The sequence below is a fragment of the Mixophyes fleayi genome, chromosome 5, assembly GCF_038048845.1.
Source record: "Mixophyes fleayi isolate aMixFle1 chromosome 5, aMixFle1.hap1, whole genome shotgun sequence".
Lineage (NCBI taxonomy): Eukaryota > Metazoa > Chordata > Amphibia > Anura > Limnodynastidae > Mixophyes > Mixophyes fleayi.
The window spans coordinates 202,356,873-202,382,768 of NC_134406.1; the positions used below are offsets into that span (position 1 = coordinate 202,356,873).

The 25,896-nt window shown below is 39.3% G+C and overlaps 1 protein-coding gene across 3 annotated transcripts; it reads right to left on the bottom strand.

The window, feature by feature from the left end:
- Positions 1 to 4,556: 4,556 nt before the first annotated feature.
- On the bottom strand, positions 4,557 to 25,506 carry PRELID3A (PRELI domain containing 3A). 3 transcript variants are annotated; one of them, XM_075211349.1, is made up of 7 exons: positions 25,239 to 25,506; positions 15,846 to 16,014; positions 14,058 to 14,147; positions 12,921 to 12,991; positions 12,601 to 12,703; positions 8,805 to 8,880; positions 4,557 to 4,872 (listed from the first exon to the last, which is right to left on the bottom strand). In XM_075211349.1, exons 1-6 carry the CDS (start codon positions 25,268 to 25,270, stop codon positions 8,827 to 8,829), a joined length of 519 nt encoding a protein of 172 aa, XP_075067450.1. In that variant the 5' UTR covers positions 25,271 to 25,506; the 3' UTR covers positions 4,557 to 4,872; positions 8,805 to 8,826. The 3 variants fall into 3 exon arrangements, with proteins under 3 accessions (XP_075067450.1, XP_075067448.1, XP_075067449.1); XM_075211347.1 differs by lacking the exon at positions 25,239 to 25,506 and adding an exon at positions 18,603 to 18,698; XM_075211348.1 differs by lacking the exons at positions 8,805 to 8,880; positions 25,239 to 25,506 and adding an exon at positions 18,603 to 18,700.
- Positions 25,507 to 25,896: the final 390 nt, after the last annotated feature.

Below are 25,896 nucleotides of genomic sequence, written 5' to 3' on the forward strand. Positions count from 1 at the left end.
CTGAAGGTGTGAAAATCCCTTTAAGGACCTTTGGCCAGTAGCTGCATAAGAAACCTTAATTTAATTCATATGAATGTAATACTGTTACTATACAGTACTACTGTGAGTTTTTTTTCACTTTTTTTGTATTATTTTTTTTACAAAAAATAAGCAAGACTGTTCCATGATATACATGCAATGAAATCCACACATACACACTTGAAAAATATGAAACCTTTCTACATACTATACATTTATTTCAAATCAAGTCTTAGGGCTAGATTTACTAAACTGCGGGTTTGAAAAAGTGGAGATGTTGCCTATAGCAACCAATTAGATTCTAGCTGTCATTTATTTAGTGCATTCTACAAAATGACAGCTAGAATCTGATTGGTTGCTATAGGCAACATCTCCACTTTTTCAAACCCGCAGTTTAGTAAATATACCCCTTAGTCATTCATAAAAAGAAACCTGCAAACTAGTGTAATTGATGATTGCTGTCAATGAAGTTTCTCCAGACCAACTGCTTGATTTATTTGTGTGCGAGATATGGAGAAAAATATGGATATTTCAGAATGTAATATAACTTTGGCCCAACTAAGCTGATTTTACAAACTGTAAGGACGATTACGGCTGAAGATAGGGTATTTATTATTAGATTCCTTTTGTTTAATGTAAAGGTTAATTCATTTCGCCTTTTGTCTTATAATTAATGCAGTATAAGACTGGTTACAAAGTTATTCAGTTAAGTACACCCATTCCCTAAACAGAGTGAAGGCAGCCTGGGTTAAAGCAATATTTATGAGAATTCATTAGAAACCAAGGGCCTGATTCATTGAGAAACGTTAATGCCGATATGTGCTGTATTTTGTGTTAAGTAGCACTGTGCATGCCCAGAATGAACTAAATGCAAGTGTATTGGGGAGGGGAATGGGCATATGGATATAGTCAATGCACAGTAAGGGCATGCCAAGCTTCAGTGCATGCAGCAGCACCTGATTCAAGTTTTGGGCATCTCTACGGTACGTGTTTTGTAGTCGTATCACTTGCACCAGCTACAAGTCAGGTTTAAGTGTCGAATGATAGTGATGACGGTCGTTTATACATGCTAGAACATGTGTTTGCAATCGAAAGAAACTGTAAAAATGTATTGTATGTACAGTAGACATTAATAACATCCTAATAAATGTATTTGTGTAAAATTATTTTTTTAAATGTTTTTAAACTAATAACTAGATTATTAACAGGTGACAGTAATAGAATACTTTTTCGTTTTCCCCTGTGCCTTCCGCTGGGACTTTGGATTCCACATATGTATTATATGTAACAAGCAGTGTGTTGTGTCTGTCTCATACTGCAAGTTTTGTATAAGTAGAGGGTTCCCGCACCTGTGTTCAACGAGACACTTCTTCAGATCTGCTTTTAGTTGAATACCGACAAGCATATGACCGCACAATACGTTTATTTTGCATGCTTTAATGAATCAGACCCCAACTGTCTAACTTCATTATGTGCACTTTAAAGTGAAAATATTACTAAAAACATATTATTACTGACCAATATGTTGAATTATCCAGGTCTATGTGCCTAGAAGATTTTAAATCAAGTGTCAGTCATCGAATTAGATGGCTTCACTTGGTAGCTAAAAAAACATATCACCAGCATATCCTTACTAGCTAGAACGTGAAGAAAGAGGCACCCAGAGAAAGCTTGATTTCTATAAACACATTTTCAATATGTGTGAAAAATTAATTCTAGCAAATCAATGTATATAATGTCTGTTTAGATCTAATTTCAAAAAGTTGTACAAGGCTCATTTAACAACATGTTTCTGGCTTATATTAACCAATCAGATTTGCTTCCATCAGACCAGGTATGACAGAAACTAAAATCTAAGTGCTGTAAATTAAAGCACATTTATGCACTTTATAATGAAATATTACAGGTTTTTTTGTTAACTTTTAGTACTTTTGAAGGCTTTGTCTTTAATCCAAGCTGATTTGGTTTACATTTTTAACAATAAATATGGTCCTATACCGTCACTAGGTCTGGATAAAGTGCAAGCTATTTTTAATGCAATGTATTACTAGAAAGCATAACATTCTTCATAACTGGGCAGATTGTACAGAGATCTAGTCTAACCACGTGTGTCATTTACCTTGCAACATAATACAGTGATTTGTGGCTGAACATCAGAACGTGCATAAAGGAAATCAGGAACAAGATCCATGGAAATATAACAACAAGCAAACTGCCATGTTACATGATGACCAGCACTGCATCAACATCAGTCAAAACAATATTTTAACTTCTAAATCACTATCATGCAGGCTAAAATGAACTTCCTGTCACATTTTCGTACAATATTGTGTATGTTGTTTAAGGATTAGATTACCTACAAAACTTACCTCATATTAAACATTTGTAAATATTACTTTTTAATATTATTAATAATCACTTCTCCTGTCCTCAGTAATTTCATCTCTGTCAGTACTCCTCCTTCCTTTCCGACATTTCATAAATCGGGCAGTACTCCACCTTACTTCAATAATTTCAACATTAGTCAGTGCTCTTTCCTTTTCTCAGTCATTTCATATATCGGTCAGTACTCCTTCCGTCATTTCATTTATCAGTCAGTACTCCTCCTTCCTTCCATCATTTCATATATCAGTCAGTACTCCTCCTTCCTTCCGTCATTTCATTTATCAGTCAATACTCCTCCTTCCTTCCATCATTTCATTTATCAGTCAATACTCCTCCTTCCTTCCATCATTTCATATATCAGTCAGTACTCCACCTTCCTTCCGTCATTTCATATATCAGTCAGTACTCCACCTTCCTTCCGTCATTTCATATATCAGTCAGTACTCCTCCTTCCTTCCGTCATTTCATTTATCAGTCAATACTCCTCCTTCCTTCCATCATTTCATTTATCAGTCAATACTCCTCCTTCCTTCCATCATTTCATATATCAGTCAGTACTCCACCTTCCTTCCGTCATTTCATATATCAGTCAGTACTCCTCCTTCCTTCCATCATTTCATATATCAGTCAGTACTCCACCTTCCTTCCGTCATTTCATATATCAGTCAGTACTCCTCCTTCCTTCCGTCATTTCATTTATCAGTCAATACTCCTCCTTCCTTCCATCATTTCATATATCAGTCAGTACTACTCCTTCCTTCCGTCATTTCATTTATCAGTCAGTACTACTCCTTCCTTCCGTCATTTCATTTATCAGTCAGTACTCCTCCTTCCTTCCGTCATTTCATATATCAGTCAGTACTCCTTACTTCCGTCATTTCATATATCAGTCAGTACTCCTCCTTCCTTCCGTCATTTTATATATCCGTCAGTACTCCTCCTTCATTCCTTCATTTTATATATCAGTCAGTACTCCTCCTTCCTTCCGTCATTTCATATATCAGTCAGTACTCCTCCTTCCTTCCGTCATTTCATATATCAGTCAGTACTCCTCCTTCCTTCCGTCATTTCATATATCGGTCAGTACTCCTCCTTCCTTCCGTCATTTCATATATCAGTCAGTACTCCTCCTTCCTTCCGTCATTTCATATATCAGTCAGTACTCCTCCTTCCTTCCGTCATTTCATATATCAGTCAGTACTCCTCCTTCCTTCCGTCATTTCATATATCAGTCAGTACTCCTCCTTCCTTCCGTCATTTCATATATCAGTCAGTACTCCTCCTTCCTTCCGTCATTTCATATATCAGTCAGTACTCCTCCTTCCTTCCGTCATTTCATATATCAGTCAGTACTCCTCCTTCCTTCCGTCATTTCATATATCAGTCAGTACTCCTCCTTCCTTCCGTCATTTCGTATATCGGTCAGTACGGCTCCTTCCTTCAGTAATTTCACAGCACTGGGTTACAATGCTAAGCTGGGTTAAACCAAGATGTACATTCATCATACTCAAGAAAAGTAAAATTATGCTGTGTGCTGTGAGTCATTTACAGCAGAAAAGTTAACTAAACCTATTAAATACAGTAAATGTAAAAATAGGTGTAATTCACAAGACATTTTACACCATTAAATCATGTACTTTCCTTTCAAACTTTTTACTAGAAAGGATTTTTGAATTGTATAGAGAATCGCAGTAGCCGCACACCTTAGTTGTGATGCAATTAATGCATTTACTAATTGTGAGCATGATAAAAGGGCTTTTACCAAAGCACCCCATTGTCTGTATTGCTCGTTATTAATAAACGCATTGACCACACCACAACAAGAGTCTGCTGTTGCCAATATTCTCTACAGTTTGATTAAAAGGTATCTCAGAAAATGTTTGGCAGTCCAAGCACTTTATCTATAGATCTAATGTTAATGCTATTGGTTATCTTTGCACATTTAACCAGATGCTACTAAAACAAAATTAAAAGTAATTTATTTGCTCCCAAATTCATTTTACATTTTAATAAAATAAACCCAAATATGTGTGTGTGTGTGTGTGTGTGTGTGTGTGTGTGTGTGTGTGTGTGTGTGTGTCTGAAGTGAATGACTGCTAGCTGGTGAAGCATTCTGGGAGGTGCAGTACAACAATAAAAGAAAGGTCCACAGGTTCTCTAAGTCTACCTTGTTTATTCTAATCCATCTGTACAATAAAAATACAGCAAACTAATTTCTTTTTATCCAGTATATACTAGTTATGTTAATATGAAAGTGTGGATTGGTACCCAGTGCAGATTATTGTTCATTTATTGCATACAATTGTTTTCTGATTGTTTAAAAACTATTTGTACAAAATATTAACCAAAAATATTGTGAAATAAGATGGATGAATTCACTGGTACAAAATGGTGCTCATGTATCAGACTTGTTCATTTTTGTAGAAGCTACTGTCCATGCGTCTTGCTCTCCACTGTGTTCTGTGTAATCTAAAGAGAAGAGAATGACGCTAATGTTAATTGTTCAATTTCACAACTATTACTGTTACGGCACCAATAAAGCATCAATGTTTATTATGGAGGAGGAAATATGTATCAATAGATGATGCTGGGTTTCGGATTTCATAAATTTACAGTACTACGTCCAGTTAAGTCGTTATTAAATAAATAAATAATAATAAAAAAAAAAATTCAAGTTAGTAACAAGAAACTGCAGATTAGTGTTAATTAAAATTATTTGGTTCTTAAGTCAAAAAAGCAAGAACCGCTGAGATGTTTTGTGCAGCTTGTCTAATCTTGTAGATGTAATTTTAGTAAAGTAAAGATATATTAAAAAGATAACACTCTAATCAGGAGCTGGCTGGCAAATCTTAGGCAGAAGGGGAGGGGGGCGAGACACGGGTCAGCAGCCTATCGGGAACATTGTCAAGTCAATAAAAACTGCAGGTAGCCCACTATGGGACCGGCCCAGGGGGGGCAGGTGCCCTCCTGCCTCAGACTGTAATGTAACACCCCCTTCCCAAAACAAAAAGGATCACGGGGTCTGGTGTCCATAAAACCAGGTGCTTGTAAAATCATTACACTTGGCACTTTATAAAGCAAAAGCGCCATGGAGTGGCGGGTGGCTTTAACATACATTTGCAAATGTGTGCAACCAAGACTTTTGAATTTTTATCTACAGTAGAAATTGCAGGTCTTTTGCTGGCTATAGCAGTGTGCTGGGGGAATTTTCTGTGTGTTTGTTCCTTTTAGAATATACCCACCGTTCCAAGCACCTGCTATGAGCCTATAAATTGATTGAGCAACTTCCACTTCTGTATTTGTCTGAGAGGCAAGTTGGTGTCAGTAGCTGAGGGGGAGTGCTGGCGCTGTATTGCTGTTTGGAGGCTTCTGGGGTACCTCTTGATAAGTTAGCGCTCAATTTAAAAACACATACATGCATGGCCCAAATATATGGGACTCTCGCTGTTTAGAATTAGGACCACCCTATTAGCAAAAGCGCTGTGGAGTGGCGGGTGGCTTAACATACATTTGCAAATGTGTGCAACTAAGACTTTTGCATTTTTATCTACAGTAGAAATGGCAGATCTTTTGCTGGCTATAGCAGTGTGCTGGGGGAATTTCTGTAACTTTATCAAGGTTTCCATAGCGGATAGCTGAAGTCTGAAATTTAAGCACTCCAAAACCTCTCTTCAGTCATACATTAGGTACTCTCAATTCAAGAAAGCATTAAGGTATGCGGAACATTTGCTATGAATGGGCATTGAAAATGCAATAAATCACACTATGAATACCAAGATCCTGCAGGCTCACTATTTTTCTGTAATGCGTCTGTCTAGAGTTTGAATGCTTTGTGTGTTTGCATCATTTTGCAATGCTATGTACAGTACTGTATGTGATGTGGTTGCACAATGCAGGCCTTGCAACGGTCAGGGGGAGATATTTTGGCCAATAGTGAAAGAGAAGACTGCCCACTTTTTCAGGGAACTAGACATGATGGCTCCTACATCATTCGGTAATTAATGACCACTTATATGCCCAGGACCATCATATTACAAGCATAATGTTAAAAGGTCTGAAAACCACTGTAGTTCCTATTTAAACTGGCAGAACCAAAGAGAACACAGATGATAAATGATTCATTAACATAATAATACATTCAGTTCCATTTATATCCCAGCAAATTTCTATCATTCTCACTGTCTGTCCCATTATAATTCTCTGTAATTTAACCTTAGTAACATTATACATATACTTTTACGTTCATATACAGTGTTTTTTGTGGAGTAAAAACTTTGCACTTTTCTTGTCCATAAGGAATTGATGAGCCTACAATTTTATAAAGCGTGGACTAAGTTGGCATATGAATCAGAATTTCTAGTAGCTTAAAAATAAGGAGGTCACTCCTCCCCACGTACTGTAGTTTGGGTAGATGAATTAAAGTTCGTAAAAGTGCCTCTGTTTTTAACAAGCAAGACATGTCCAGACACTGGTGGTTTACATTATTCTAGGCATCATTTTAAATTATATTTTACATTAAAAAGGAGTAAAAGATTTAAGAATTAAAAAACAGCAACATTAATGAGTACATTTAACATAGCATCGAAAACATTTACATTCATACTGGCTATAATACATAAAATGTGCATGAATGGGGCATGTTGTAGAAGAATATATTTAGAATTGTAAAAAGTATAACTATCCTCAAAATGCATTTACTTTATAAAAGAAAAAAAATATTGTGTGTCCTATATTAGATAGACGGGTCTACGCCAGTGACAGGCGACCTGATATCCTTCAGGAGCCGCAAAGACGGCCCTCTAAGATTCAAAAGGGCTTCATATTATAATTCATCTCAGTAATAACTTAAAACAATACAATTAATCAAAGAAAGAGATACCTAGCTTTTGAAGGAAGCATTTCTTATCCATGACTAATACTCTTGATGGGTTAGACTTACTAAAACGTCTAAAAAGGAAAAGAAGTGTTGCCCTTGGCAACCAATCAGAATCAAGCTATCATTTTCTAGAATGTACTAGATAAATGATATCTAGAATCTGATTGGTTGCTAAGGGTAATCCCTCAACATTTCGTTTTAGGAAGTTTTAGTAAATCTACCGATTATTCACCGACAGCCATGCAAACAAATATTCTCTTGATCAATTTGTAATAAAAAAAATTCCTGCAAAGTAATCCTTCAATAGCAGCAATAACTGGTTAGTCCAGGGTCTCCCAAACCCAGTCCTCAGGGCTCCCCAACAGTGCAGGTTTTCCAGATCACATGTGACATAATTAGGACCACCTGTGGATCTGTTACAATGTGTCAGTCAGTAATGAATACACCTGTGCTCCAGCAAGGAGATATGGAAAACCTGCACTGTTGAGGACTGGGTTTGGGAAACCCTGGGTTAGTCCTTTCATAAAATGAAGGAGGTAACTTTTTGGTAATTTATGGTTAAAAAAATAATTGAGGTGACCGTATTATGATAATATATGATATCCTATGCCACTGATCCTCATTAAGTGAGTTTAGCACACAGGATTTAACTGAAATTGTGATGAAAAGGAAGCAAGGTATTCCTGCCCATATGGTTTAAACGGAATAAAATGAAAATAATATATATAAAAGAGGAAGTTTGTTTGTATGTTGGCAAATATCTTCCACAGCTCTCAAAGTAAAGCTGCCAAATGTTATATAGGTTACTTTTTCCATAATAAATAACTATTAGACCACATAGCGACAACACAACAAATACTGAAAACCTCATTTTTGGGCTGTAAACAATTGTTTGGCTGCTGGAAGGAAACCTCACCACAACATGACAAAGCAACAAGTATTATTTTCTAAATAGCATTTTTGGTCTATTTACCAAATACTTTGCTAATATATAAAAACTGCTACACATGACAAATCAGACCCGCGCAACGCTGGGAGACCCTGCAAGTAGTGTGATAAAATGTGCAACACAATTATTAATAGAAGTAATATACAATTTTTACATTTTGATCTGCACTTTTCAGCATGACATTAACATTATAGTGTTTACTAAATGGTTCTTCATGTCATTGAAATTTGTGGCAAATACTAGTTTACACTAAAGTTGACATGTTATATTGCATTACAATACAATAGCAGATTGCATTATAAGAAAATCAACCCTGAAAAAATATTTTGGCCAATCACAATCATTATTTCAACACAAATATTCAATTTACATCCTCTATTTAACCTGTCATCATTTCACAGTGTATTATATGATAATGTTCTGCTTTCTGTATTTTCTCTAATTTAATTGAAACATATCATTGCCATCTCATGTCTTGCTCACTTTCTATTTTACCACAGCTTATCATAACACAGCTTTACAAGCACACATTCACAAGATATGCAGATATAATGCAAACAAGAGTTGTATAGCTACCTCTAGTCAGAGGCAGACACTGTTAGCTTATTGTGCTCTCAGAATTTTGAATGATCCATTCAATTGCATCCCACCCCTAGAGTAATACAGAACATGTTTCAGTATGCAAAGATGATAAATATGGGAGACAGAGATCACAAGACATATTGGAGAAAACAAATATATGTGCAAGGCATTGTTAGAAGCTTCTTTAAAACCTGCTATAACTATTTTCACTGTCTTATTTTAACCCCCGACCCCTATTATAAAAAAAAATAGATATATAACTTAGATATCATTTGACAGTAAACCGAATCTACAGTAGAATACCATAAAAAAGTATAGAGAAAAGTCAGGACCATCAGGTTAGAGAGTCACCTGACCATGAGAAAAAGGGAAAACTAGTGCACCTATAAAAGGTCAACCAATAATATGTCAACCAAGAGTTTAAATCATACTTGCCTACTTTCTCATAGCTCTTTCTGGGAGAGGGGCGCGGCCAAACGCGTCATTTTGGCTCTGCCCCCACAACGGAAATGCCGTTTTGTCGCGGGGGCGGGGCCAAAATGATGCGATTCGCTGTGAATCGCTTCATTTTGGGGTGCCAGTACCGGGATATTTGCCAGCTCTCCCGGGAGTCCGTGACACCGACCCGAATTTCGGGAGTCTCCCGGACATTCCGGGAGAGTTGGCAAGTATGGTTTAAATACCTTGGGATTCCTGAACATCACCACTTTTATGATAAAGTAGGCAAGATACCTCGAAACACATCACAAGTGGTGATTTGAGGATATTACTAGCTCCAGAGAGCTTTGCTATACACCAGGCCTGTCCAAACTGCGGCCCTCCAGCTGTTGTGAAACTACAAGTCCCAGCATGCCCTTCCAGCTATCAACTGGTTGTCTACCGGCAAAGCATGCTGGGGCTTGTAGTTTCACAACACCTGGAGGGCCGCGGGGTTGGACAGGCCTGCTATACATGGTACATTCATGGAGCACCAATTCAGTTCCTGAAGAAGGATTATGGACTTCCTCTGGATGATATGTTTCATGTATTCAGTTCCCATGTGAGTGTATCCAATTCTATGACTTTATTAAGTTTTGTCAGTGTAAGGCTGGGTACACACTACAGAATTTTCCGACTAATGTGTTATCTACTGGTAAAAAAAAGTGCTCATCAGCATGCTGATTTATGCGTACACACTATACATGTTTTACAAGATTTACCCTCAGATCTGTGCTCTTCATCTGTCATGACCACCTGCTGAAAAGATCATGACTCTGTAAACCCTATGGAGATCCTGATCGTGAGTACATACACACTGCAGGATTGGAAGGATGTCGTTCCATAAGGGAACGAGAGTTATAGTTCTGCTGAACATTCAAAGCAAACGATGGTCGGTGCTTTGGAGCGACTATTGTTCACCGTCTAAGTGAACACACTAATGCGATATCGGGCTGAACAGTTGTTTATCGGGTGATTGGCCCAATTATTGGCTGATATACACTAGTGTGTGCCCAGCCTTACACCGTTTTAATATTTTACTGTAGAGCATTTGGTTGTATACAATTATATGCGAGGAAAATTTTTCCCAAGAGGTGAGCAGTATTCAGTCAGAGGATTTTTCCAACATTATCCCATCAGAGGTGCATTATCCTGTCAGAGGTGCATTATCCTGTCAGAAATTTGCCATTTTCTTTTTCTCACTACAAATAACCACATCTGACAAACCCACTTTCAACCAACCAAATTCATTACCACATGAACAGGTGAGCAATGTAATAGATATTGAGGGATTAATAGTAATACATAAATGATACATGTATTATACTGTTTGCATGGTTAATATTGCGGCAGGCCATCATATCACATCTCCATCCAGCAGACAATGGGGAGCAGAAAGTTGTAGATTATATATAAGAGCTGGCTTATTACAGCTTTTGACCAAATTGAGGAAACACAAAGGGCAATGCCCCCAAAATAAAGGAATGAGCCCGCATCACCAGCGCCCTGAGAACCAGTCATAAGTACCACGGAGCCCATCTGGTTTATCTGCAGGGGCAGGTTACCTCTATACAGGTACTATTATTATTTCCCTTACTGGGTTTCGAAAACCAGCAAGACATAATTTGTTACCCCTTATAGCACCAAGTTATAAAGTAGTTGTTTTAGCAAAACATTGTAATCCCCAACATACATAAACGGCAAATCAAAAATAAAATGTATTCAATGGAATACAAAATACTTTCACAAGGACTTCAGAGGACTGGCCCAATAAACATTCTTATATTACTTGTTTCCAATGTATTACTGGAATCTAATCCAGTTATCAAAAATTATAAATGACATTTACATAAAACTGCTATTTTGCTAATTTGGTTGGCAGGTATTGGCAGACTCTCTGGGATAATAGTTTCAGGAGCAGACATTTTGCTTGACTGCAGACCAATATAGAGACCACTGTATTATAAACTGGCTAAATGCCAGGTGTAGACAGGGCTGTCTTAACGCATGGGCACGCTGGGCAGTTACCCGGGGGCCCCATGAGCATAGAGGCCCCAAAGGCTTTCCAACTTTTCAGCATATTAGTCCAGTAGATTTATTCAGAACCTTCAAACTTTCAGAAGTCGCGGCGGCTCACTCCTCTCTGCTCCCGGCCGTCTCTATGACTACCGGGGCGTCACTTCCTGTTCTCAGCCCCGACCGTTCCCAGGGCAACGGCTGGACGCCGAGTATTTCGATAAGCACGCCCCAGCAATACAGGGCAGCCAGGCACATGCGTGCAGCAGTCTCTCAGCCTGCGGGCAAATTAATTAATTAGGCTTCCACTAGTCTGCCCCTGGGGGTTGTTACAGGGCAAAGCCCTGATTGGCCAGCATTGGTATTTAAGGCAGAGAGGGCCTAGCCTCATTACCGGTTATAGCGTCCAATTTTGCTGTTAGCTAACCTGCTTCTGTGCCTTTTAGATTGACTTCTGTGTTTGAGCCCTGCCTGTACCTCGGACTGCTTGCCTGTGACCCTGACCCTTTGGCCTGCACCTTGGACCCCACTGTGTTGCCTGTGACCCTGACCTTTGGCGTGTTATCTGACCATTCTGCTTGCTAGTGACCCCTGACCTCGGCTTACGTCTGACCATCCGCTGCCATCTACTCTGTCTCCTGGCCTGCCGCTACAGTTCTGTATTACAAACTTGCACTACGTCTGGAGTTAAGTCCTGGGGGCATCTGAGTACCGGTGAGCGTATAAAGCTATATGGGAAAGGCGCTGTTAAAGGTGAAGACCTCCGCCAACTAGTTCTGTTAGTTTGTGAACAGACCGTCAGCCTAACACAAACCCTCTTTATTAAAACATTTAGGTGGACTAATCACCTCAGTATCAGCTTTTATCTGTACAGGTGATCTTGCTGTTGTGAATACATATCTTAACTCCAATAAAAACAACGTACACGTACATCTGTGGGTTAGTGGTTGTGTAGGTAGAGCCCCAGTGCACTACTTTGCACAGGGGCCTATAATGTTGTTAAGACGGCCCTGGATGTAGTTGTAGTTTATATTTAGACAATACAGTCAGGGCAATAGTAGAGGGGAAATAAATTAACATTAGTCATGTTTATTACTTTCTTTACAGAGCAGAGAAATGATTAAAGTATATAAATGGTAGAAATGTTAATTTACAAACTGTTTTTCATTTTTTAAAAAGAGTTGGAAAGCACTTCATGTTTTATACAGCAAAACATGTAAACGGCTGTTTTATGTACAGGCAAGATAACTAAATTCCAGCTTCAATCTTGCCCCTTAGGTGTAAATGCATATCATACCTTCCTAGCATTTGATGAAATTGTGCTAGCCATTAATCCTTCCAGGTAACTGCTTAGGCTGACACCTTTTACTGTAATTATGGCTTCTTGGGTCAGTACTGTCCTGCAATGACAAGACATTTACAAATCAATGCTCATTGTTTAAAAACAAATAGTCAATAAAAACAAGCTAAATAGTATTATATTTTTAACCAGCAAGAACTTTTGTGGCACAACATAACATAAGTTAAGGTAACAGGAGGGGAAGGGTGGGAGATCCAAACGTGGTTAATTCCTTTACTTAATATCATTCTACTACAACAATATTTCAGCACACTTACTCTCCTGGATTTTCATGATGAGGTGTATAAACCAACCTTTCATCAACAGACACCAAATTTGTGAGTGATATCTTAAATAGAAAAAAAGCAAAATATTTCATTAACATCGAAAACCATATATCCATAGTAATCACAATCATATTAATGCACTGACGCTGAATTGGGACTAAATGAGGATTCAGAAAGAATTAAAGAACAGAATTCACCAATGAGAGTAACAGCTGAAATCCTATGTTTTATCATGGGTTTCTGTACCTGCAGACAATGCTACTTAGGAGATGAAAACGTACATTATTTCATAGCATCCCACATGAATTCCCATCTCGCTTATATTGCACTTATCTCTCTTAGATTGGTCTCCTAATAACACAAGTCCCTGTCTGACATCAGCAGCTTTAATGCCGCGGTGCAAATAGTTTCTGCAGAATTCAATCGCTCAGATGGCTGAGGACATGGCAGCGGGGGTGGGTATGTATACTATACACAGTATGCACACCATGTAAAGAGAAGACAGCAGATTCCAATGCAGCTAGCTACACCCTGCTAAAGAATGTATCAAACTGACGGTAGGGGTTAATAAAACTTGTGGGTCTATTACACTTTCCTTCCATTGAGTTCTCCATTTATCTCTGTGCCTCCCAATCGTTTGCTCTTTTCACACATATTTATGCCATTGCTTCAGTCTGCTGACATAATAACATTTCAAAGTCCCAGCACTCCAGCGCCGGGACATTCAAATGTCATTATGTTGGAGGACAAATAAACACAACAAGCACTCGTTGGGCCCAGCATTCAGCTCATTGCAGCAACTCTGCACATCCAGTCCTCCTTTGCTTTCAAAAAACATGTAATATAGGTATAACATCTGTGGTGCTCTCCAGCTGATGTAGAACTGTAAAATTGTATGCTGGGGAGTCACAGGTTTCCCCATGCCAGAAAATTAAGTTACAAAGGGATCCTCACAGCTTTTGTCCAAGGTAGTTTGAGACCCCATGATGGAGCTAATGTGAGGACCCTAAAAATATTCTGCGCACTATATTATTCCTGGAAATGATTTTTCCGAGCAGGTTACCAGCGCAGAAACACCATGGTGGAAATGGAGAATGTCAGCCATAATCAAGTCAACATGTTACTCACATTTGTTGAACATAGTACCATTTTTTTTTCTACTGGATCCACTACTGAATGTTCGTCAATATATGTCAGTGTTCTACTGGTCCCAAGAATCTGAAAAGAATCACAGCAGATTATGTTCTGTCAATTAATTATTTAATTTAAAAAAAATGTATTAAGCAAAACCTAAAGACTAGGGGCCTGATTCATTAAGGATCTTAACTTGAGAAACTTCTTATTTCAGTCTCCTGGACAAAACCATGTTACAATGCAAGGGGTGCAAATTAGTATTCTGATTTGCACATAAGTTAAATACTGACTGTTTTTTCATGTAGCACACACATATCAACTTTAAATTTCAGTGTACAAATAAGCTATTAAGTATTTGTGTGTTACATGAAAAAACAGTATTTAACTTATGTGCAAAACAAAATCCTAATTTGCACTCCTTGCATTGTAACATGGTTTTGTCCAGGAGACTGAGATAAGAAGTTTCTCAAGTTAAGAACTTTAATGAATCAGGCCCTAGATAAAGCCAGGGCTGGATTTATCACAGATGAGATGCGAGTCGCCATCTAATGATTTCATCCTGTTTATCATGTGTTATCTTCTCTATGTGTCTGCAGCTGCACTGGTGGCATGGTTTCCAATGATCCACGTACTGACAGTCACTAAACAATAGTCACATTTTTGCCTATTAGTAATAAAAAAAAAAATAGAATTGCATTATGGCACCTTTGTGTGACTACTTGAAACATGGTTTTCCTTTCTCACTTATTTTGTCATTTTTTAATATGTTTTAGGTGTTTTATTTTACATAATGAGTCAGCAAAAAAAGAAATTGAAGATCCGCACAATTTTGAATAAAATATGTTAAAGTGTGGAAGCCCAGATGGATGGAGGAGTCAATTCAGAATGCAAAAGTGTTAAGACCTATAGCTGATGTGCATTGTGCTAATCACTGGGGCACTGGTGCAAATCCAAGGTGTTATATAATGCGCTATATAATACGGTCAAATTTGATTACTTTCCATGTATTCCTACTGTACACTAAGGGCTAGATTTACTAAGCTGCGGGTTTGAAAAAGTGGAGATGTTACCTATAGCAACCAATGAGATTCTAGCTTTCATTTATTTAGTACCTTCTACAAAATGACAGCTAGAATCTGATTGGTTGCTATAGGCAGCACCCCCACTTTTTCAAACCCGCAGCTTAGTAAATCTAGCCCTAAGAATGCATTAATGGTGGTTTACCAGTTATATTTAAAAGTGGTACTTTTGTGTATATCTCATTGTTTATTGTGTTGAATGTTCTTTTCATATCGATTCCTCTTTAAATAAATAATTTTGAAACAAGTGCCACTTTTTTTACACTAATTATGTATCCAAATCACTGTCACTGTCAGTGGTGAAACTGCCACATTTGAATCCTGATTAGCAGGACATCATCTTGTCCCTGTAAGACAAGACCATCTACTCCACTACTACACTGGAAATGTCTACATCATAGGGGAAATGCATAGTGGAGGCAATGGGAAACCCATACAGTAAGCTGCGACAGGCGCTGAGGAAAATAAATATTGTTTTGAATATAAGTATTTGTTTCAGCAAGATATAAACGTTGAAGAAACCACAAGAGACTTTTTTTTTGTTTTACAATTCCTGCATATGTTACTAGAAACCTTTGGTTATTAATGATCAAAGAGCAGACTTAGTAAAGAGAGTGGTGTACCTTGTAGTGCTCAAGTCCTTGTACAATACTAAAATACCAGCTATGGCAAAGCACAGTCATGTTGGAAATTGTGTACTTACAGCCTTCACAATGGTTGGCAGCCGCCACTCCGTGCTGAGGAGGCGATGACTGTGTAATCTTCCTTGAGTATCCAGACTCCGATCAACCACATCAACTCCTACTACACAGGGATTCATGGGATTAGGGTATTTCCTCATGGCTGCCTTAATGACTGTATCCCATGGATGGCTAGGAGAAAAATGTACAAACAGAAGTATTACAATCTTTAATCCAATTTTCATCAAACATTGTGCAATCATATAGAGACGTGTCAAGTCTGAAGGATACTAAGTGGAATCACTGCTCCTTCTTTTCCATTTTCCAGAGAGTTGATCATCATCATCATCATCAACATTTATTTATATAGCGCCAGCAAATTCCTTTAATGTTCAACACACTGAATCCAATTATCTAAACCAATAGCTTTGCAATGAGGAGCTGTTAATGCTTGCCAAGAGATTCACATGATTTAATATCACACACCCCTGTGGACAAATAACAGTGTTAGAAGCTAAGGTTGGTATAAAGTGCAGGAACTAGGAGCAATGTGAGCAGCCACTACTGGGCCTGGAGATGATGGGACAGTAATGGGGCCACCTCCCTCCTCTGAGGCCCTGATCCCCCCTCAGGATCCTGCTCTGCTCTTTTTGAGAGCCTGGAAGGCTACAGTGGCATCACCCTTCCCGAAGTGCAGTACATTAAAAGGAATCCAAACTGTGGGCATGCAATGCATTTCTATTCACACACATGTACCTATGGATCCACAACAACAATGATCTGAGACCTTATCCAGTTGGAAATGCTCATGGAGGAAACATAAGAAATGGCTCCTACCACTATTATTAATTTACGTGCCTACCTTTTCTCCTAAGATCTCAGTTAAATCTTATTGTTTTATTAATCATGAGAGGGAGGAGTCATCAAAGTTGTATTATGTGTCACTTTTGAACATTTTAATGTCTTTGTGCCTTCTCATATAAAGTGCACTGGAAGGTGAGAAAGGTGTCACACTGAGAGTAATTGTCAAGGTCTGGTTTCCAACATCTCAGAGGAAGTAGAAAAAACAAGTCCTTTTACAGGAGAAAATAAACGGTCAAGTCTTCAAAAACCAGGTAAATGTGCCCTCTCCATCCTTTGAAGCGAATGTTGTTGTTGTGTGTGGGTGTAATATGAAGTGCAGGAGTGCCCCATCCTGCATTTAAATGGGTGACAACCCCATCTTCACATTGATGACTGCCAAGAATAGTGGATCTCTAATTTCTCTCCTTAGTTTTGGGATTATAAAATTATAAATGTACGGGAGGCACAGTGGCTTAGTGGTTAGCACTTCTGCCTCACAGCACTGGGGTCATGAGTTTGATTCCCGACCATGTCCTTATCTGTCTGGAGTTTGTATTTTCTGCATGGGTTTCCTCCGGGTGCTCCGGTTTCCTCCCACACTCCAAAAACATATTAAAAGGTTAATTGGCTGCTATCAAATAGGCTCTCTGTCTGTGTGTGTGTATGTTAGGGAATTTAGACTGTAAGCTCCAATGGGACAGGGACTGATGTGAGTGAGTTCTCTGTACAGCGCTGTGGAATTAGTGGCTCTATATAAATAGCTGAGAATGATGATGACTTTGCATGAATATCCCCTTTAGTGTATAAGTAAGCTATTTTTATTGAGCTGGTTTGCACTGAATAAACCAGACAATGAAGATAGTATTGTTTAATGTCACCATGGTATGGACCTAAGATCTGTTGCTCATGGTAACGCTACCATGAAAATTGCACACTGCCTTTGTTCCAGATACAACAAAAAAGTTACTGTTGCTAATAAAAATGCATATTTATCGGGGAGTTTTCAGTTGCTTAAAACAAAACATTTATATAATAAGTGACAGCAGATCATAATGAATCAGCTGCTGCACAGTAATCCTCTATCCATACTGGATGCATGTCATGTCCTACAATTACAACGCTGTCAGTTCTGAATAACTGTTATGGATGTTTACAACAACCTTGGTGTGCAGTATTATGCAAAGGATGTCTAAAGACTGGCACTATTATTCAAACGGTGTAAAAACCATTCCTTTCCAGTTACGTAGTTGCAGAGCCATAAACCGGGCATAAAGACATTCTGATGTCAGCTGCTTTACATTCAGGACACAGCAACATTGAATACAGGACAATACTTGTTCCGAAAGTACTTGTACTCTACTACTTGTGTCTGTGGGTGGGATGTACGGTACACAATCATACAAGTTTGCTGCCCCAAAAGTACAACCTGGAAACACATTAGCTATTGAAATATCACATCCGCCTGAGTTAGTTGAGCTGCGTAGTAGATGTTGAGAAGGAATATAGAGATATACTAAATGTAGCTATACACAGGAGTAGCCTGTGGAAAAATTCCAGAGCGCAAAGAAAAATGTATTAATGGAATGAATAGAACAAATAGAAGAGGTTGTACACTCATCTTGAGGAAAATGGCTTTTGTTGATACTTGGTGAGATAGTGATTTTCACAGATTGACCAAGAGAGATTAGAAAGAGTGAGGAGCTGTCACTGCTGTACAGCAGCTCACAGTCTTTCACATGCTATTCTCTCTTGCCTGACACATTCTACCAAATCTCTCTTAGATAAACGTTTTCAAAATCAACAAATTAGCATTCACTAGCAATATTATTATTGTTTATTTATATAGAAATGAAATTATGCCGAGAATAAGTTGTAATTCACATCAATCCATGCAACAATGGAGCTTACAATCTAAACTCTCTACCGCACACACATACCATAGTTGCCAACTGTCTGAGAATGTCCAAGAAACTCCTGATTTTGTAGAAGTCCTTCCAGACTCCTGGGAGAGCCGTGAAACATGGCACATCCTGGCCACTGCTCTAATGAAGTGGGTGTGGCCCGGACTTAATGATGCAATTCACAGCTAACCGAATCATCCTGGTCCCACTCCCCACTGTAGTAGGACAAATTTTGTTTGATTTGCCCGGTCATGTCCCCCAGACTCAGCAGCGGGATCTTCAGTATGTTTTGGGATGGTGGGAAGAGACCAGAACACCCGGAGGAAACCCATACAAACATGGGGAGAACATACAAACTCCACACAGATAAGGCCATGGTCAGAATGAAAGTCATGACTTGAGCGCAGTATGTCATACCTTTCTGCTTTAAATGCCAATCTTTATCAATATTGGGTTGGAGAAATATGCAAAGGGGAGGTAGCTTTCAGTGAGGAAGCACTATGATTGGTTGGGAGCTCAAAAGCACAGAAAGCTGCCTTCTCCTATTAAGCTTTTTAAATCAGCATTGAAAACAGGGTTTTGGTGTTAAACCCCTTTATGGCTAAATATCTGAAGTTCTTTCAGGTGCGCATAATGTAAACATACCGTGCCCCCTCCCCCCATTTCTTTATATAAAATTTGAATTTCTTTTTCCCATAAAATACTGATTGATTTAGCTTTAATTATGGCTTAAATGAAAGGAGGGGATATTGAAATTGTCTTTTTTCACATGTGGCACTTTTGTTTGTTTGAAGACTTGATTATATATTGGGCACGGTGCACTTACAGGTGCGCTTCTACACTGACATGTTAATGAAGTGCGCATAATGTCTCACATTAACATTATAGGTCAAGAACTGATGTCTGGGATGTTGCACAAAGCAAGTCTTTGAGTGGGAATTGTGTGCGCTCCTACGTGCCCATTCCACCCCTTTCTCTTATTTCAGTCATTCACCATATATAAGTGTGTACACACATCTGTGCAATCATACTTCAGATGCAATTTCTGCAATGATTTCTTCAACTACTGAAAGTCCAGGAGAGCATACTAATTCATGTGTACACACCATTGTAAGATACATGAGAGAAGGCAGACGGGACTCACAGGACTAAGAACGCTGGAAACACGAGTTTTACCAATTACAAATATTTGGAGTTTTATTCCATTGTGTTAGAACTCATTCACGTATGAACATTATGAACTCACTTAGAAAATTGTTCTGGAGTTTATTAATCTGCCCTCCATGGTATATAAAGTACATGTTTTTGCACATAGTGGTTATAACATGGGTTGTGACATTGTCATCGGAGTGCATATATATTATTAGAACAGCTGTAACTTTAAGCAATTAGCTTTCTCATCTTCGTTGATTTACATCACCCAATAAGCACCCTTTTATTCATTACATCTCCTCATAATACAACAAGATTATTACTCCTCCCTTATTGTCTTCCCCTCCCCCTCCCAAGTGCGCCCTTTCCCAACAGAAATTGGTGCTATTGTTTAAGTTGCTCAGGATTTGTGGAAGCAATCTCCAGTCCCTGTCCCCCATACCTGAGGTAGCGCCCACATGATATATCTATTCCAAGTTTTAATGCTGTGGCAGATCACTGTATATAATGGATATAACATTACTGTAGTGAAAACATGCATCCAAAGTCTATAATAATTCTATGTCCAGTATATATAAATCAATAAAGAAAAAATAAAATCACATTCTTTAAACACTGTATTTATAGCTGCCTGTTATGTATGTGTAACACTATACCCTTTGTTAAATACTATTCTCGTATTGTGCAGGTTGCCCATGTTCCCTTCCGTGGAGGTCCCACATGGTATTATGTGGGCCATCATTATTATTGGGAACGCAGTCGGACGCTGCTTACCTTACCTCTCCTTTTATTTATATGTCTCTCTCTCTCTACCAGCCATTACAGGACGAGCACAACATGTACAACAAAAAAGTCATTCAACCTGACCCCAGGTATGAATTTTTTATACAAAAACAAAAAAGGAGAAGAAAAAGAATAGCTCATGTCACTATAGGAACAATGTAGGAAGGTGATTCAGGTAGAAGTGTAGGTCTCATGGGATACAAAATTAAAGTAAATGTACGCACACTTAGTACATGTAACTCCTGTGCACAGGTCAGTGCTCAGACAAACACATTAAAGTAATTATGCATGTTATAAAGATTATTATTAAAAGAAAAGACAAATGCAAAGAGAAAAAATGTGGGTAAAAGAATCAAACACATTAACAAAAAACAAACAAACAATGAAATTACATTTCATTAAGTGATAAACACTTAATGCTATTAGTATAGATGCCGCCCCCATCCACTCCACAGACACTGCCTTCACCAAAGTCACCAATGATCTTCTCTTGGCCAAATCCAGGGGCCACTTCTAACCTGCTTCTCTTCCTGGACCTCTCTGCGGCCTTTGACACTGTGGATCACCTTCTCCTACTCCACACCGTTCACACCATTGGCCTTTATGACACTGTCCTTTCGTGGTTTCCCTCCTACCTCGCCAACTGCTCCCTGTTTCTACCTATGGTACCCCCCTCCCCTCCCCATCCATCCTTCCCATAGGAGTTCCACAGGGTTCTATCCTTGGCCCTCTGCTTTTTTTCTCTATACACCTCCTCCCTGGGTGAACTCATTAGTTCCTTCACCCTCCAGTACCACCTCTATGCCAGTGACACTCAACTCTACCTCTTATCTCCTGATCTCTCTCTTTCCTTCATCACTTGGGTGTTCAGTTTCCTCTCCTCCATCTCCTCCTGGATGTCCTTACACTTTCTCAAACTTAATGTCACTCATAAGACCCGCTGATCGACGGGCCCCCCGCTGCCACTTACCTACTCCCCGACAGCTGAACTCCTTAGACGCTGCGGCTCTCCTGACAGGGCGCCACCTTCCCAGGTTGTCTGCGCATGCGCGAACCGGCATTCTTCCCCATTCATTCTCTTCAGCCAATCAGCTGGCGGCTTCTCCTGTTTAACACACCTCCTGCACTTGTATGTTGCCAGATCTTCAGGTCTCATCTCTCATTCAGACGTACTATACCCTGGCTCCTGTTTGCATCCAGCCTCCTGTGTCTCCTCTATATCGGGCCGCAGACTATCATACCCTGTGTGTCATCTCCACTGTCTAATGTGTTAACGCTCAGCAGACAATTGCATCCAGCCTCCAGTGTCTCCTGTATATCGGTCTGCAGACTATCACACCCTTTGAGTCTTCTCCACTGTCTAACGTGGTAACGCTCTGCAGACCGTTGCTCCCTGCCTTCAGTGTCTCCCGTGTGTCGGTCCCCAGATGCTGCCTCCTGTGTCACCTCTACTGTCTAATGGTAACACTTCACAGACTAATGCAACCTGTCTTCAGTACCTCCTGAGTACCGGTCCATAGACTGTCACACTCTGTGTGTCATCTCCATTTTCTACTGTTAAGGCTCTCCTGGATCTTCAGTCATTCTGATCCTGCTTACCTATATTACTCCTATTTTGATGTCTCTGGTTCTTATCTTGGTCTCGCTTGTCACCTCCTAAGAGAACCGCGACCTGCGGGATGGGAGCTGCAAAGTCCAAACTCCATTGCTGGGGTCCCACTCCGTTAGACCCTCCACATCTTGGTGGTAGCACCAATTCGAGCAGATCATACGGGCATTCTCCAGAACTTTGTGAACGTGACACTTAATATGGCCAAAACTGAACTCATCCCCTCCCAACTTCTCTATCACTGTTGACAACACCACTAACTCATTGATCCCCAACTCCGCTGCCTGGGTATCATTCTTGAATCCTCTCTCTCCTTCACCCCTCCCTTTCAATCTCTTGCCCAATCCTGACGCTTACAGCTCCACAACATCTGTCACAGGATGCCACCAAAACTCTTAACCACTCACTGATCGACTACTGCAACCTTCTCCTTACTGGCCTCCCCTGCTCCAATCTCGGATATAAGGATCCCCTTACATAGGTTCTCCCCATGAGTCAACCATTGATCTGACCTTTTTCCTTTAGACTGTAAGCTCTAGTGAGCAGGTCCCTCTTCCCTCCTGTTCTCATTACCTATAACTTTTGCTCACCAGCTACACTACGCCCCACATCCTTGGGGTCTCTGCCCATTGACTCCATGCCTCCTTTGTCATTGCACCTTTATCAGTGGCTCTAAACCTGTTAGTTACGCCCATTTTCAGCCTGCGATAAATATACCCCAGTAGTCATGTTGAGAGTTGTAGTTCTATTTGTTTACTGTATTGTACTGTTATACCATGTAATGTCTTGCTGTTTGCCCTCTGTACAGCGCTGCGAACCTCATATGGTTCACGAAAATAAAGGTTAATAATAGTAATAATAATAATAATAATAATAATTATAATAACAATAATAATAATAATGCCTTTGCTTAATTTCTACACAAAGAGAATGATGCAGAGTTGGTCGCAAATTGGGTGTAATTTACACCAAGTGACAGAATCACACAAAAATGTGCATTGGTGAATAGGTACATGCCAATTTTCTGAGCATGCGCAGAGCGATTTTTGTCATAGCACTAACTCTGCATCAGCCCCAATATACTGATTAAACTATCAAACATAGATGAATCAAGAGCATTCAGGCCAGTATATATAATTAATATAATTTTAATGTAAAAACCTTTCTTAGCATATAAATTGGAAATACAAAAGAATAAAAGGAACAGGAAATTATTTTTCACTTCTTATCTTAGTGCAGACGCAATATAAAAATATGATAATACAGGAAATGGAAAGCGAAGGAGAGCAAGCTGAACGCAGAGAGGCTGTGGTGAGGATGAACAAATAATGGCAAGTGAAAGCAAGAAAAGAGGGGACAGAGAGACTGGCTGAGAAGGGGGAAACCATGGACTGAGGGGATAAATAACAAGCAAAGAAGACACTTTGAAATGGGTAACAAGAAGTCCCCCAAATAGACTGTCTGAAATTGACAGTAACAATCATTGAAATAATCAGATAACAATGTAATCATGGATCAGGGATAGAGTCTTCATTGATAAGTATTTATAATAAATTATAACTGAAAGTGTACAGCAAGATACCAATAGAGAGTCCATAATATACTCAAAGATGGTAAAAGTGATACAATTATTCCTGAAAGTACAGCAATGATATCAGCTTGTGTATAATTATCCATGTCTATTTCATTATCCATATTCCCTGGCCCCTTACCAATAAATATCACCCATAATTCTGTGTCCTGCTCCTTGGGTTCTACTGCAGGTTCGGGGCTCTGATTCATGGTTGGCAGCACTCTTTGGGGGGTATTCAATTGTTTGTTTTAACGCGCTAAAACAAAAAAAACGAGCGCTCTAAAAATATTACCGTTAATACGGTAATTACTCGCTAAATTTCATCTCGCAGCTCCCTGAGCAGCGAGCTGAAATTCAGCCCGCTGGCAGCGAGTAAGTACCGTATTAACTGTTTACGCGCAAAATTACCGTATAATATGAAGTTTTTTTCGAGCGCTCGTTTTTTTTGGTTTTAGCGCGTTAAAACAAACAATTGAATACCCCCCTTTCTGTGAGGATAAGAGCTGCCATCCACAACTTCTCAGCCAGACTACTACAATGGGAAACGTACTATGGGGCATATTCAATTGTTGGCGTTACAGCCTAAAGTAACGCGCCCCGCGCACTATTATTACGGTACTTTTCACGCTGGATTTCAGCTCGCGGCTCAGGGAGCTGAGAGCTGAAATCCGGCTTACTATTACCGTAATAACGGTAATACTTTTTCTGTGGCTGAAAAAGTAAGCAATTGAATATGCCCTAAATAGTGTGTCAACTTGGTGACAGCAATGAAAACTTTTGAGAGTGTTCAAATTCATCTGTTCAACACAGAAAAAAATACAACCAAAGGAAGACATGTTTCACCCCCGATTATTATCAAAGGGGACTGTCAGAATGACAGAACCATAGATTTAATGTATGTATGCTCAAGGGAAGGCAGCATGGGTGAAACTATAGACATAGCAATCCATGCCACTGCTACAGTGCAAGTCAGAGGGCCCTACCTCAGAGGGAAAAGCTGTGCCATGAAGTACGTATTTATTATGGCTTCATAGCACTGCACGTAATTGCGTGTGAATAATTAAAGATATTAAGATTATCATTATTCTGTTGAGGAGCCAGTCATCAACATTATCATCTTGATGATAACTCTGGTGTTTTAATGTAGATAAAAAAAATATATATAATTTTTTTATATGCTACTGGATTACAGACATACATTGCATTAGAAAGTACAATGGCTTTCTTTGTATGGATACAATTAACTCAAGCTATCAAGTGTTTAATTTTCATATATGCTATAGCTTGATAAAGAGTAATAAGTAATTGAGCTAAATTACATTAAATATGGGAATATAAATGAATCCAACAGTGACTGTCCAAAGACACAATAATGCCATTTCGGTGAAAGTGTAATCAGTCTATGTTCTAGCCTTGTAGAGACTGGTAGACCATGCCATAGGCTCGCATGTGAGCATACATTTCAGCCCACAGTTCTCTGACACCTGCAGTTCATGGGCTCTATGTCCCTGAGCTGTAGGAAGATGACAGATATAACAATATGCAGCACAGATACCTGAACACATGCTCTGAGCTCCAGATCTTCATGTCTCCCTGGCGATGCTGGGGGTCTCTATTGTGCAGAGCTGAGATGTCAATGGTCTATGGTCGTGTTCATCAGTGTAGACGGGATCCTCAGCTGTACGTACAGCTCACAATGCATCTCTGCAAGGACATGAGATCGGCTCGGTACACCGGTCACCAGTGCAGTGAGTGGGAGTCAGTGCAATATAAAAGGATGTTTCCCCGGCTCTACTGCTCCCTGGGTACCGGCTGTTGTACAAGCTCCCTCCCACCCAGCGTGCCGCATCAGCAAGGCATGTGACAAAGACAGAGCTCTGCTCAGTACAATGAAGGATGGGGCCCTGGATGTTCCATATCATTCTCCTTTACTACTGATAAATCAGGCTGATGGATGCAAAGTAATCGGAGTATTGGAGTGCAAAGCAGCCAAGATTATTGGGCTAATATGATGGAGAGTGAACAAAACATATATATATATATATATATATATATATATATGTACTGCTTATAAATGGGATTGTGAGTATGTCTCACAATGAACCGTAATATGATGGTAAATGAAATAAATTAAACTGCGTTTTGCATCTTTTTTGGCTAATAGAAAATATGTTTGGAGCTTTGGTTCCTTGTTTGCCTTTAACGTTAGTATT